The sequence below is a fragment of the Seriola aureovittata genome, chromosome 2 (assembly GCF_021018895.1).
Source record: "Seriola aureovittata isolate HTS-2021-v1 ecotype China chromosome 2, ASM2101889v1, whole genome shotgun sequence".
NCBI classification, from domain to species: domain Eukaryota; kingdom Metazoa; phylum Chordata; class Actinopteri; order Carangiformes; family Carangidae; genus Seriola; species Seriola aureovittata.
In genome coordinates this window covers 5618069-5632786 of record NC_079365.1, presented here as the reverse complement: position 1 = coordinate 5632786, position 14718 = coordinate 5618069, and the positions used below count along the sequence as shown (strand labels likewise).

The following is a 14718-nucleotide window of genomic DNA, read 5'->3' as shown; positions in this document are numbered from 1 at the left end:
CCGGTGTTCATATTGATTCAGAGTGCAGAGAATAAAGCACATGGTATCAGCCAAAGGCAGGTTGCCTTCCTTCTATCTGCGGGTGCCAGGTTAGAGGCTTATTGACTGTTTTTGACAGACTGAGTAACAGACGACTTTTTGGTGAAATGGGCTTTGTGCCTAAAGTTCAATTAAAAGCCTCACACTGGGTGTAGCCAGCGTATGTGCCAAATGGTGAGAAACGTGTAGATCAGTCTTCCTGCTTTCTCAGCAATCTGCTTGTCCTCGAGGAATATTGATGACTTTACCTTAACTCATTTTTTAAAACTCCCTTTAATGCTTTAACATCCGTCTCCACCTGACAGGTCGAAGGAGGTGTTTTGGTATCACGCGAGCGCATGTTTTGGAAACACACAGCTACATTTTTGAATGAGGCCATGAACTATGGGTGCGACCACCTCCATTTTTCTTTTCTATAGCTCTCAAAGCAGTCAGTGGGGGAGCAACACATCTTGAGATTTGAATGGGCATGATGCGGTTTGTGCTTCCTTCTCATTCGGTCTGACTTGCCTCTGGGGGGCCAGTGGGTCAAGAGAGCATTATTTTAATTCCAGTGACACAATATAGCGGCAGACCTCTATCTTGTAGTGGTCAGATAACACTTTGTGATAGCTGCTGGAGGGAGATTTACACGTTTTCTGTGAGGGCGTAGTAGATTACCTCATTTTGAATTGAATGAGTCCTATCCAATGAAGTCAAGAGTGAATGCTCAAAACTGTATCAGACAGGCAGATGTGACAGATGACACATCAGGTGCCAGTGAAGCATGGTGACAGTAGAAAATAAGCCGGTTGAATTTATTAGAGTTTATAGAGTTACTCGATCTGCTTACTCTTTCTCCCTGACTTCCTTTATTGCATTTTAACAGTTGGTTCAAAGTGTGAATAAATGTTTGCCTTCTTGCCTCTGTAAGTCATGTCCAAATCAGTGAATCAACTGGGCTGAAAGTGTGAATGAGCCAGAGTAGCAGAGAAAAAAGGGGAAGAGGCTTTCCCCGGGGCAGTGCCCAGGACAATGTCAGGTTTGTCTGGCCCGAGTGCATGAACACTAAGCCTTTCGGAACTGGCAGCCCGCCCCGGTACCTACCCATCTCTCCTAGCTTCCAGAGCTGTCCAGCCCCGGAGCACTAAGCATTTGTGCAAAGTTCATAAGGCTTCCCTCTGTTTGTGTGGCCATAATGGCAGCTCCATCCTGTTGTAGCTCAAAGAGTGCTTATGGGCTCTGAGGGCCTGGCGCTGACGCTGCAGAGGCGTGTGAGTGTTCTCAGTTACTGACTTTGGCTGACTGCTCTCATTATGAAAAGACCAGTGTAACCCCCCACCCCCCCACCCCTCCTGCCACCACCCCCCAGTTCCAAATCTCAGCCTCGAATATCACTTTTTCCCTCATCATGTTCTCCGTCTGCCTTTTAAACCTAATTTGCTAAATGAAAACCTCAAGCTAGATTAAATGAAAAGCCGGTCGATTCACTTCAGTCTGTTTATTTGGGCGAAGAAGCTGCATCTGTATTAAATCAAGATACTTCACAAAAAAATAATATAAAATGAATATAGTTGCAAAATAACAAAATACATCTGTTCAGTCCTATAAAGGTACAATCTCACCTATACACCGTTTCCCAACTGTCAGCATTTGTGAGGCCCGAGTGATAATAACCTTGTTATTCGTGGCTGCCAGTTCCGTCGACGCAGCCATGCCTTCGGTTGGTTTTTTCACCACGGTTACGACCCACATCAGCATAATTCAACCATGACCCTCCTCCCCTCTTTCATTTTCTGCCTTTCTCCCCGTTAAAACGCAGAGCCACAGACTAGGGTCCACACCATACATCATCCAGACTGGGGGCGCTTCCTCCCATCCCCCCACCCTCCTCCGAGTGTCGTGGGAGAGAAACTGCGGTCTTTTCGTTTTTTTTTTTTTTTTTTTTTTGGGCTGGTGGAAGGCTCTTATCGACAGTCTCAGCACTCTCAGTGCACTGAGCTTTCCCCTTGACATGTCACCCAACCTCCACTCAAGTCCATGTGTATAGTCGTGGAGCCGGGTCCCTGTTCACCAGTGTGGAACAATCGAGTCCACTTGAATCCAGATGCATACAAAAAAAAAATCATTGGTTTTTCAACCACATATCCTCTTCCAAAAGGAAGATAAAGGGGAGGAGCATGCTTCAAAAGCTCCAACAGCACTGGACTAATACTGGGCGACAATCTTCAGCAGTCTTAACAATTAAGGAGATTGTTACTGGCTGACAGAAGAAGATTTCAGCAGGAGCAAAACTCAACAGATTTACACACAGCAGGTGATCTGTGCTCCCACCCAGTACACTGCTCATATTTCCTTTTTTCCCCTCAATTGATCATTGCAAATAAACACTTTACATTCAGCCTTCAGGTGCACCAAACATCTTTCATGGTGCCGAACGGGGGGCGAGATGGAACTTGCATTCCACCACTCTCCTTTGTACACACCCGGTGAATAGCCTTTAGATCGGGCTTTGTGGGAATGATTGTCAGTGGCTTAATGAGCGTCTTTGCCAAGCTAGAGGCTTTGGCAACATATGTGACTACAGTGGCTCCGCTCCTGTCCGTCTCCAGCCTGTATGACACGACACACAACGGGGCTCAGTACTCTCCATTTTTTTTGCAGAAAAATCTGATTTTACCCAACTAATGGTTTCCATTCTCTTCTGGATTTTATCACCTGGAAAGGAGCGGTGTCTCCTCCCATGGGGACCAGAGCTGAGAGCGAAGTAAAATCCTGTAAGTAGTTTGTAGTTTATGAGGATGTCTGTAAAGCTGCTGCAGCACATTTGGGTTAAGCATGTTTTGGTCTTTCCACATAGAGGACACACATTGGGAGATTTTCTTCCTCTAAAAGCAAAAGGAAAATCATTTGCTTATGATTTGCATTTTAAAATAGTTGAAATGTTGTTTTCTTGCATAGTTTTTTGTATATGTAACATCTGACATTACAGTTGTTTTTTTAAATAAAACATTAATTCAAAAAAATAATTATTTATTTTTAGTGAAATGTCAGCATTTTGTGGTTGTTTCTATCAGGGTCACTTTTAGAGCCAAATCAGCTCTATCACTAAACAAAGTTCTGTTCTACGCTTTGCAACTCCAAATAGTTGTCACAGAAAAATCAACAGTTTATAAGACTGAAAATGTTTGCTACATGAGTCACTATCCTCTTAGTTACTGTGATGTCTGATAAACATCTGAGGCTGAATGAAGCTTGAATCCATCTGAGTTATCTGGAGCTGTAAATGTGGGATTTTGATTTAATTGTAAGGAGTTTACAAAACATGTCCATGGTAGTTTAAATAATATATCTGAATTTAATGTATATTGACTAACAAACAAAGAAATTAGGTCAATGAGATTAAATGATCAGTCGATTTATGGACAAGTTGATTCATTGTAAGTACGTTCTTAAGTAAAATGTCCAGAATTCACTGGTTTCAGTTGTGAACAAATGTAGATATTTGCTGCTTTACTTTTTCTTTTATGATACTAAAGTAAATATTAAAATGGTTTTGGAGTGTTGATCTGAAAAATTCACGTTGGGCTGTGGGAAATAGTGATGGCATTATTTCACAATTTTCTAATATTTCTGAGTAAAAACATTTGATCAATTAATTACAAAACAATCGTCAAATGAATCATTAATGAAAGTAATTGTTAGTTACAGCTTAAGTTAGATTAGTCATAATGTTCAAAGTAAAAGAAAAAAATAATAATACACCAATCGCTCAAACTAAGCGATTCAGACCAAAGCTCATCTTTTGTTCCACAGGATGAATCACAGTTTAATTACATTCTATGTAATCTAGGTGATTCTGTTGTCATGTTCTCAGGCTGCATAGTTTATTAATTCAACCTCAAGAAGCCTTAAGCTTAAATGAAAGTCTGCTGTGATATAATACTGTGTCTGGATCATTTCCAGAGCTCTTGCGAAACAAATACAGACGGTATTCATTTGAGTTCATTCTGCCTCTCGCTTCTTGCCAAAGCAAATTTACATGAAACTGAACAGCAGCACTGATGATTTTCAAACTGACCCTGAGGTGCATCACTGCAGACCTCCAATTAGTTTTAGTTAATAAGCCATTTACTGTGGATTGAATTCTTATAGTATGACATTTCTTGTTTCAGATTTGTGTGTGATTCTGTGTTCAACATCCATGTCACTCACAAGGGAAAAGAATACAGTATATACATACAGAGTTGTACTGTAGCTACTACCCCTGTCTGTAAGTTAAAACATACCAATTAGGTTCATTTCTTAGTCTTGCAAGCATCTTGCTTTGTTTGGTTTGTTGTTATAAAAGAATACTAATGATCTTAATGTAGGTGCAAAGAGAGAGAGCTGTATTTTTATTTCAGAGAGGAAGAGTCCGTGACGAAGATACTGAAAATATGAAAGTTCACATCCCTTTTCTCTCAAATGTGCCTTTGAATATCAAACCCAGTTTAGTTTCGCGAGTTGATGACAGTTTTGCTTTGAAAACTATTTAAATTATTGCTGGCTGTTCAAAGTTGAATCAACATTTAAAGGTTCAACATTAGATTGAATGACTTATTGGGAGCGTCTTGTTTTTGTGTCTACAGACCATGAGAATCCAGTGTAAATACTGATATTCTGGCTTGTCATATTTGAAAATCTTAAATCTTAAGCGTCTGGTCCTGAGCTCACTCCATTCGATTGGTCTCAACACAGCCTCATCTCGACCTTATTAAGTGATGGAGAGGCACAGGAACTGGGCCACATATCCGACAGCTGTGTCAAACAGCTTACCCAGAGTAACACTGTCCAGATGCTCCGCTCTCGCACAGAACAGGAAATTCAAATTGCTGAATTAGAGTCAGCGCAGAACCTTTCATTTCACAGGCTGAAATTATGATTTTTTATGTATGTGTATTGGACACCTGTAGGGATTAAAAAACGGATGAAGCAGCAGAGGTTTTTCTGTAAAAATGTGTTTTTTTTCTGCAGCTGTGTGTATGTGTGCTGTAGGACATCAGAAATTCTTGGTTGTTGGCAGAAATAAATTGCTTCGGGGTCTGATGGAGGTAAGGATTTGGGATATAAGAGCCATCGATCATGTCTCGCTGTGGCACAGTTTCGTCTGGGGAAATTGCCGGCATCAGTCAGACAAAGTGAACGAATGTGGAGAGAAGCACCATGTGGTAGTTCACACACAATAATATTCCGGTCCCCCCAGTCCCAACTTGTGAATTCATCTCTCTGCCGGCTACTCAGGGAGGATCACACACTAATGTGATTATTGTCCTGGGCAAGGGGGCACTCCTGTGGGACTTCAAAGAGAGCAGATCAGAGGGAAAATGAAGAAAAGCTGTACGCTGTGATACAGACAGGTGCACTGCATTTTATGAAACCTTTTCTTTTGCCTGAAACATATTGACAGGTTCAAAGTGAGGACTCTGAAAGGATCTGTTATGTAGTTTTATTATCATGTCATGTGACATGCTCTCATGCATACTGTTTCCATTCTGCATATATGTTATGCAACGGACTAGAGTTAAAAGTCATAATCCAAAGCAAAAACAATGGTCAACTCTGATATGGAGTGACTACTGCAGGTTTTATTTAGTGCAGTCTTCCTTCCTGTTTTTGCTGGAATATTCACTGCAGAATTTCATATTTTATGGAGACAAACAGCTTTCAGACACACAGAAGGGCAACATGTTAGAGGCTGGAGGAAGAATTCATGCTCTTTTGAAAAGATGCAAAGCTGTTGAAAAAATGCGCATTACTGACGAGATAAAAACCTCTAGAGGCTGAAAATGTATTTTTTAAATGAACTACATCTCCGGTCAGGAACACACTGCCTGCGTAGTGTGTGCATGGTGGCTGCGAAATGTCTTGGTTTTCATTTCCCATGTTACAGTGGACAAACGGCCTACTCGCGTGTCTCACGCTTCCCGGCTACGTCGCGGAATCTTGAAATTCGGCGTTTCCCAGCAAAAATAGACAGAGAAAAGACCTGTTAATAGTCTTATTGACATCATACCAGCAACATTACATAAAACTGACACTTTTCACTGTAGTTTCAATGTCTAGGCTGAATCTGAATTTGTCACAGACATGATCCAACCATTCTAGCAGCTGCATGTGGAGACAGTGACATTTTACTGACATTTTCTGTGAAAAAGAAATCAGGAAATAATTTATAATGAACAGAAATCCAACATTCAAGTAGACAGGTAGAGCTGGCAGTTCAACAATGCAGCAGACACACACACACAATGTGTGTTCCCGATCTTACATACACTTGCTCCAAGGCTGGTGACAGTATCATCCTACTATAGTACTTTGTGCAGTTACATAAAGCTGCCGGGTCACTGCGCAATAAAAGTAGTGTAGCCCACTCTCTCCCGGGTGATGAGAGTTCATACGGGGTCATGAAGGTCGTTCTTCATTAGTTTATAAAGAACACAAGGGTCAGACCCTGAACAGTTCATCAGTGCAGCCTCTCTATATCTGTCTGCAACTGAGCCCAATTCCTCCACAGCTGAGAGCCTCTCCTCCGTTCTCATCCTCATCCTCCTCCTCTGTCACTCCTTCGCCCAGCTCCAGATCCTGTCCCCGCAGCATGCTAAAGCCACAGACCTCTGAAATATTAATGGTGTGATAATGGAACTGTCATGCTTTCTGAAGTGCAGTAAAATCGAGCCAAATCTCAATTAGACAAGCATATTATCTAATATTGCTCCCACTTCCTAATCTCATTTAGTGTCTTGTTTCTGTTATGTCTCCCGCCCCTAATATTTTAATAATAGATGAATTGCATTGCCAGGCTTGTAGTGGAATACTGAACATCCTTATTATTGCCAAAGGTCAGAGCAGAATCTAGTTTGAATTCAGAAGAGCAGTGGAGGGTAAACAAAAATCTCTAAACAAAGGGAAATTCTACATAAAAAAAAGTTGTACCTTCTAGTTCTTCTAACTCTGTTTTTCACTGGGAGCCAGGCAGTGTGTCAGATGTGCGAGCTAAATGAGCAATTGATTGGACAAAAAAGAACAAAATGATGGCCGAGAAAACTGCGCGCTCATTACACACATCAGAAGCTGCACAAGTCAATTGCCGCTTAGCGTTAATCAGCTCGGCCGTTGTTTTAATTGTTCTTGAATGATCAAATAGGAATCAGTGTGGAGGCATTATCAGGAGCGTGGCGGTGGTGGTGGTGGGGTTGGGGGGTGGGTGGGTGGGTGGGTGGTGGGGGGACGCTGTCTTCCCGTTTCAGGTCTTTAACGAAGAGAATATTTTAATCCGGCCTGACAAGACGAGGATCTGCTTAATCCTATTACAGGCTTGCACATTAAACTACAGTAGGTCCACACTTCTCTGCCTGTTGTCTTTGTGTGAGAAAGGAGCAGATGGTGCCAACTCAAGAGCCTACTGTAGTGAACTTGGAATGGTTGAGCCTGGACCCCACCCCAGCCCACCCCACCGCCAAACAACACATCCACAAGTGTGGAGAATGTTCTAGGAAAAACAACTTGTTGTCGTTATGGTCATTTCCTTTGAATCCTTGCTCTTAAGATCCTCACAGTGTGCGATGCGGTTTATATATCTGTACATTTGTTTATGGGTCACAGTGAAAGTGTGACGCCAGACCAGATGGCTGAACTATAGGAGTCAACAGAAAGAGCTTGCCAGTTGTCTAGTGGTGTGCCAGGATCGTTCCCTTAAGAAAAAGAAGTGAAAGCTGCACAGTAATCACAGATGCAGAATTCAGTAGCCTGAGGAACAGCTGAAAGACTCTCTGAGACGCTAACAAAAGAGTAGAGATGAAGCAGGGTTGAGCAGTATACAGTCAATGATAAAAAAAACAGGTTGCCATAGAGAATTTCCTTGAAAGGTGATTAGAAATATATTGTTGCATTGCACATGACAGCACCAAAGGTATTCCTAACCAATCATTTGACAGTTTTTGAGAGGTAGCAGTCCAATAGGCGATCAGCTAAGCTCACTACATGCTACTGTTTTGATATCAAAAGTCAATATGGGAGAGAGACGACGACTCCCTCTGAGGAAACTGTTGCTGTTGGCAAAGAACGTTACAGCTCAACAGTCACAACAGCCTCACATGTAAAGATCAGTCCTGGATATAAACAAGGTAACAGGACGTCTGGCTACTTAAAGTCCAGCTTGCAGACTCAGTGGATAAGACAGTGGACAAGCTGACGGCTGATGTTTACTGTCAACAAAAACTAAAAACCTGTGTCAGCAGAGATTTAAAATACTACAAACTACATTTATCATCTGATGTGTCACCATCCCATAAAGTACGCAGACTGTAGGCACCTATACTCTCAAACAAATAGACACATCCCTGAGAATGAATAGATACATCAGACTTCTGTTGTGATCATTTGCTGCTTTTCTGCTGTTTTACAGAATTGTAAACTGTATCTTTGGGGTTTTGGTTCTGTTGCGTAGACAAAATGAACAAATTGAAGATGTCATGGACTCTGAGAAATTGTATTGGGTGTTTTTTTTTTTTCAGAATTATTTTACTTTTGTACATTAAACGATTACTAGAGAATTTAATCAATAGATTACTCAATTATCAAATGAATGAGTTGCAGTCTTGTATCGCACACGCTTTTGCTCTTGATGGAAAAAGACATGGTTCTTATTAGGGCTGCAACTAATTATCAATTAATCTGCTGCTTCCACTTAATCATTTAGTGTATGAGATGTCCAAAAAGAAAAAAAAAGAAAAAATGCCCATCAGAGCATCTTTGTTTTGTCCAACAGTCCTAACTCCAGATATACTCTGTTTGCATTGAACTGTGACAATGAAAAACAGCAATTTCTCACATTTGAAAAGCTCAGACCAGAGAATTTTTGACAAACTTGTCTTGAAAAATGACTGATAAGATTAACCAAAGATAAAAATGGGTATTTTTCTATTGTAATTGATCGATAGGTACCATTGTAAATGAGGGATTGTAACTGATACAAAACAGAGCCAAGATACAGGATACCTGACGTTTCAACTGACAGGATTTCAGGATTTATACAAACAAGACAAGACCGAATGTTCAGGTTTATTTTTTGAGATGATTTATTTATTCAAATAGATTCACTGTCTGCAGCTCATGTAATCAGTTGCTGACTCTACTACAAGGGAATTTTAGGCTGAAGAGAGTCTTCAAGCTCAACATAGTGGCTTAATTTATACTGTGATATATATAAATATTAATTGAAAAAGTTACAGTATTGTGTTGCCAAAGCAATATGTAGCTCATAACGGGATTTATTAAATCTGGGAGTTAGAAAACTGTCTGAGCAGCTTTTCATTGTGGCAAACGCATTAAAGATGATGGGTGAAATTAGGTTACAATGCCTTTGCTTCAAATTGGTCCACATTCGAAAGTGGTTTGGTCTTGTTTACAAGGGGAAAGTTTGTCAGAGAGTGCTCTACATCTGTCACTCAGAGACAGCTTTAAAGTATGGAGGCAGATTTTTCTTGGCCCACATCCCTTCCTTTCCCTCTCTGTGCCCCCTCTTCGGTGGAGCTTCTGTCCCCTCTGAGTCTTGGCTAAGTAAGGTTAGGGTTCATATTGGCCTTCCCACAGTGAGCAGCTTTTAACCTCCTGCCAGCTTCATCAATCTCAGGCTGGTGCGATCGCTGCTGAAAGGGGCGGGGATTAAGAACAGCCCGCCGGTCTGTAAATCAGGCGAGCTGGAGGTGGCCTCTCTCGTGTACATCGTATAGGTCCAACACCCTCTGACTTCAGTGTAGACATTGTCAGCAGTTAAGCTCTGAGCGGACCTCCCTCAGCCAGATGGCCGAGTTGGTTCTCAATAAATGTTTAACGAGGGGAGAACAAATTAAATCAAAAGGCAAATGATCAAGCACAGTTTGAACAAAGTGTAATCCATCTGAGGTGTTGTTGGGTTGGTAAAGGATTTTGGCCAGCACAATAGGACAATGAGAACATATTGTCTTGTGGGAATTGTAAACCCCCCTCCGCCTCCTTTTAACCAGGCCAATCTTACCAACAAAGCACAAGCCAATTAGCACAAAGCCCTTACCTTTTGATTTTAATCTGTGTTTAGTAGCATAAATCACTGTGTCTGGGAAAATGTGAAACAAAGGAAAGCCTCAGGCATTTCTGTAGATGACTTATAACCAGTAAGCCTGGATTGTGATTGAATTGGGCGGATTTACATTATGTATAGCACACTCATAGTCCTGAATCTCATTGGTGATGCTATTGGTGGGCGGGGCAGGGGTCACAAGTTGGTTCAAAAAGGTCAATATTGAGTCACAGACGGAGTTAATACCATTACCATGAGGCACGGTTGAAAAGTTCAGAGTGCGTGTTCATAGTTCACCCGATAAATGAAATCGACTCTTTTGTTCTCTGGTCAATTATTCAATTACATCTCTTGAACAGGAGTTTGACCTCCGTGTTTCCTGTTGAGTTTGTTAAAGGCAGTAAGAATATTAGGAGAGAGCAGGCGTCATCGTGAACGGCAGGCTCTTCTTTATTAGACATTACACAGCTGGGTGCAGATGCACTCATTACTGTACGGTTCATATCTTGATTACAACTGCTTGACAACACACAGATGCTATCTTTGACATTAACTGGTTGCCCTATCGACACTAATACAATCAATGTGATTACTGGACCTCTATCCTCCCATCCTTTTCATTACTGTATTTACTCTCTCTAATTGCTTTAACTTATATTGAAGTATTTATTCTCTTTAACTTCAGCTCATTTCTGTCCTACCTCTGTCTGGCCTTACTGTAGGGCTTTCTGTTGTTATATTGTTGCTATATTGCCACCTGAGCCTCGTGCTCTGGTATTGCTTTGTAAACTTTGTTTTTAAAAGGTGCTGGAAATGAAGTTATTATTATTAATTTTATCCTGGTGATGCTCTGTGCACGTTAAAGGTCCCATATTTTATATACATATCCATAAGAAGATATATTTGTGGTTTTAATAATGAAAATGAATGTAGTTTTATATCTCCTCTTTAAGGCTTCTCTCTGAGCTCTGGTAACAACAGTTTAATCAGCCAATCAGAAGCCTCTATAATATTCTGAATTTCTTGTATGTGATGATAAAATTGAATTGGAATGTGTTTTACGTCTAGTCCCTGCAACCCAAGAGCATTATTATGATTTAACATTTCTCTAAAACTCTCATGTTTTGCCATTATTTCTCTTTTTGTTACGATGGTGTATGTTAGCTGCTGAGCTAATTAGCACAGCATGACCAGCCGAGCTGGGTCACAGCCAACACAAGGAAGACTAATGAACTGACACCCCACAGGGTTTCACAGAGCACACACACTAAAATTCCCATACATCGCTCTTTTCTGGCCTCCTCCCTGCTTCACTTCTGCACTCCGGACCGATCATGTGCTCATTATGGTCCACACTCTGGTCTGTTAGCTGGAAAATGATCCAGAGCTCTGTGCTCTACTCAGACGGCTCACTCTGACTGTTAACTATATATGCCATTTATGCCTCATACCCCTCAGGCACCGATGTTTGCTGCAATAATAGATAAATGTGTCGCTGCATTGTTAATCTCTTTGAGTTATTGTTATCAGAATCATGCAGGCACTGATCAAAACAGCAGGATGATTAAATCGGCCAAATAGTGCCTCAGCTCTGACGGTGATTTTGATTTCAATCTTGGCTATGTTTTGGAATAAATGCCTTTTTTTCCGTCAGTAATGTTGAACATCTGCCATAAATTAATAAATCCACAGGCTCCTCCATTTGTTTATTTATTTATTTCTGTAGTCGCATGGAAATTACACTTTCTGCTACACACTTCCACAGACATCAAACTACAAAACAATTTGAGTCCCGGGGGAGGGGGGATGATAGGAGGCTTTAATGTGAATATTCCTTTGTCACAGCAAAATTTGAACTAACGCAGAACAGAGTCCCTGTTGATGCAAATGAAAACGTGTGCTGTGCCTGGTTATGCCTGGTTATGCCTGGCTGAGCAGAGCGCAATCAGGCTCCCAGTCACGGGGGATTTGTTGTGCTTGGGGTTTGCCTCTCTGTCTGCCAAGCGCGTGGGTGGATTCATGGGGCCTTCTCCGTCTGTGCCGCTCCCGCAGGTACAGCATCTTCAGCGCGCCAGAGAAATGAACTGAAGACGTGAAGAGGAGAGCGTTGACGTCCGAGATTTACAGCGGAAAACCATGAGGTCGCAGAGGAGGCCGGGAGCAGTCGCCGTGCTGGGCTTGATCGCCTGTATTTGTGCCTTTCATACGAACACCGCCATTGACATCCCACTTGAGGGTGAGTGCCGACTTGCTGACTAACTCACACATGTTCACAAAGGATGCAGGAGGGTACATGTTTGTCTCAGTGACTGCTGTAGTTAAAGGGGCAGTCGAATTTCATATTTTGTAAGTGCATATTTTCTTATTACACTTGCACTGTTAACAGTTTTCCCCTTTGTATCGAAGAAGTTCCTATTTAAAAATGATTTGTCTTTTAGATCCAGATAAACAAGGACAGGAGGAGTCTGAAAAGAAAAACATTGTTGTTGAATTTGCAAATTATAAGTAATGTCAGCACCACAAACAGCATTACATCCACAAGATCTCTCTGGGTCAATAAAACCAAAATTGTCTAGATAGATGGATAGATACAGTAGGGTGCGAGTGAGATCAGACACTACTGTAAGAACATGCCTGAAAACAAGATTTTGCTCGTACACTGTAAAACATTGTAAACTGGCTAAAGACTTGAAGTCAATGTTGTGTTCACGACTTGTTTCTCCTGCTCGAAGACGTAAACTAGTTCCCATCATATACATTTTCTTCAGGTTTTAACACTGCTAATATGCTAAGCATGTCTCTTTAGTTTAGGGAACAATTCATTCGAACAACACTCAAATCATCATCTCAAGTCACAAGAAAAAGGAGAACGCTGTTCTGAAATGACTCTAATAATAAAAAGTAGATATTTTCACTTTAATTAACATAAAATGAAATTGAAATAAAACTTATATATTTACATCCCATTAATGACCAAGGGTGAGTTGATTAGACTAAATTTCTGTGTGGTGTTTTACAATATCACAGTTGAGAGTGAATCAGCTAAATAATGAGATAATAGACACTTAATAAACTCACATTACAGGCAAATCAAAGAGCCAGGAAATGGTGCAATTTATAAACAAGGAGAGCTTGAGTGTGAGGAGTGTCATTATTCTTCATGCTCATCCTCGGAGAATCTGTCCTTGGATTAACTTGAGGTGCATTCATCAAAGTGTTGAATAATTTAGAGACAAATATATCACACCAAAGAGAACTGTTAAAATCATCAAGTATTCTGTGAATGGAATAGATGAATCTGCAGCTATTATGTTGTTTGAATCAGGTTACTTTTGTCTCTTGTGTTGGATCAGTGTGAGTCCCTATTTCATTGAGAACACATATCAAATCTCTCCCTCTAAATAATTCATATAAACATCTCTCAAAGGCTTGATAAAGAACAGTTCAAGCAGGTTTTCAGAATAGCTTTTTCATTCAGTCTTCTATGGTGCATTACTAATGTGTGTGTTTAAAAGGGTTTGTGTACGGAAAATACTTGTGACAAGGCTGTTTCTGTTTTGTTTATTTTCCCCCTGCTGCCGTGGATTGTGTAGTTTTAGGTCATGTAAACAGTAAGTTCACTCTGCCATACTGTCGCTGGTATTAGTGACGACCTCAGCTCTGTCACTTAATCTCCTGGCTCGCCGTTGAGCACAGCAGCAGCTTTGCTTGTAGCCATATGTATTGGATCTGATTCTCATGTGTCATCAGTCGTGACTCCGTAACACTGGTATCTTAGCTTCTAAGACTCATGTCATTTGCTTTTCCTTTACACTAAATCGTCCTATAATCACACATACTCCATCTGTACCACATGTCACAGTTCTGTCATCATGAGACCAGATGAAGAGTTTTATGCCAAAATAAAAACAATCTAACAAAATTAATGAATCATTTAAACAGCAAACATTCAACTTTATCGACAAAATCTAAACTAAGTTATATATAGATGTTTATGTAGTTATTTTAATTTAAGTTATTGTCATATAATGTGTTTTGGCATAGAACTCTGCTTATAGCCAGTAATAAAACTCATAGTGCAGTGGTTTCCAATCTGCAGTCACAGGGTGCCAATATGTTTAAAGACATAAGAAAGGAAGAACATCATTTTTTTGAATTCTTGTTTTTCTTATGAAATATTGGGCACTTTTACTACTTCAGGCTTCTTAACTTTCCAACAATTAAAGTTACTTTTCAGTTGGACTGCTCACGCTTATGTCCTCACTGAGGCCTCATAACCTACGATCAGTAGTCACAAGAAGCTGGGGTTGGCAACCACTGCTGTAGTATCATCTTTAATATGATGTACTTTTGAATAGAGTTTCATTATTGAGGCCTGTGTTGTATTTTGCGCATCTCCATGCTTGCTTGTCTGTTTGTTGCCCAGTTGAGCAGCTGCCCACCATCACAGCTCAGTCACCCAGCTCTCTCATCGCCTTCCCGTTTGATGAGAGCTTCCCCGTGACGTGCGAAGCCAAAGGGAATCCCGAGCCGGAGTGAGTACCAAGCCTTGCATCACTTCAGATGGGAGGGGGAGAGGATGAGAGAGCTTGTTAGCAGCC

General features: G+C 40.9%; 1 protein-coding gene across 5 annotated transcripts in view; it reads left to right on the top strand.

The window, feature by feature from the left end:
* Positions 1-14718, top strand: part of chl1b (cell adhesion molecule L1-like b) — a 68088-nt gene that overhangs the window by 23195 nt on the left and 30175 nt on the right. For 2 of the 5 annotated variants that reach the window (XM_056388820.1, XM_056388794.1), the window contains exons 2-4: positions 12170-12353; positions 13711-13728; positions 14544-14652. In XM_056388820.1, coding sequence (XP_056244795.1) covers positions 12254-12353; positions 13711-13728; positions 14544-14652 — 227 coding nt within the window. In that variant the 5' untranslated portion in view covers positions 12170-12253. Of the gene's footprint in view, positions 1-2299; positions 2796-12169; positions 12354-13710; positions 13729-14543; positions 14653-14718 lie in introns of those variants that run through there. The other 3 variants (XM_056388829.1, XM_056388812.1, XM_056388803.1) reach the window with 2 other exon arrangements.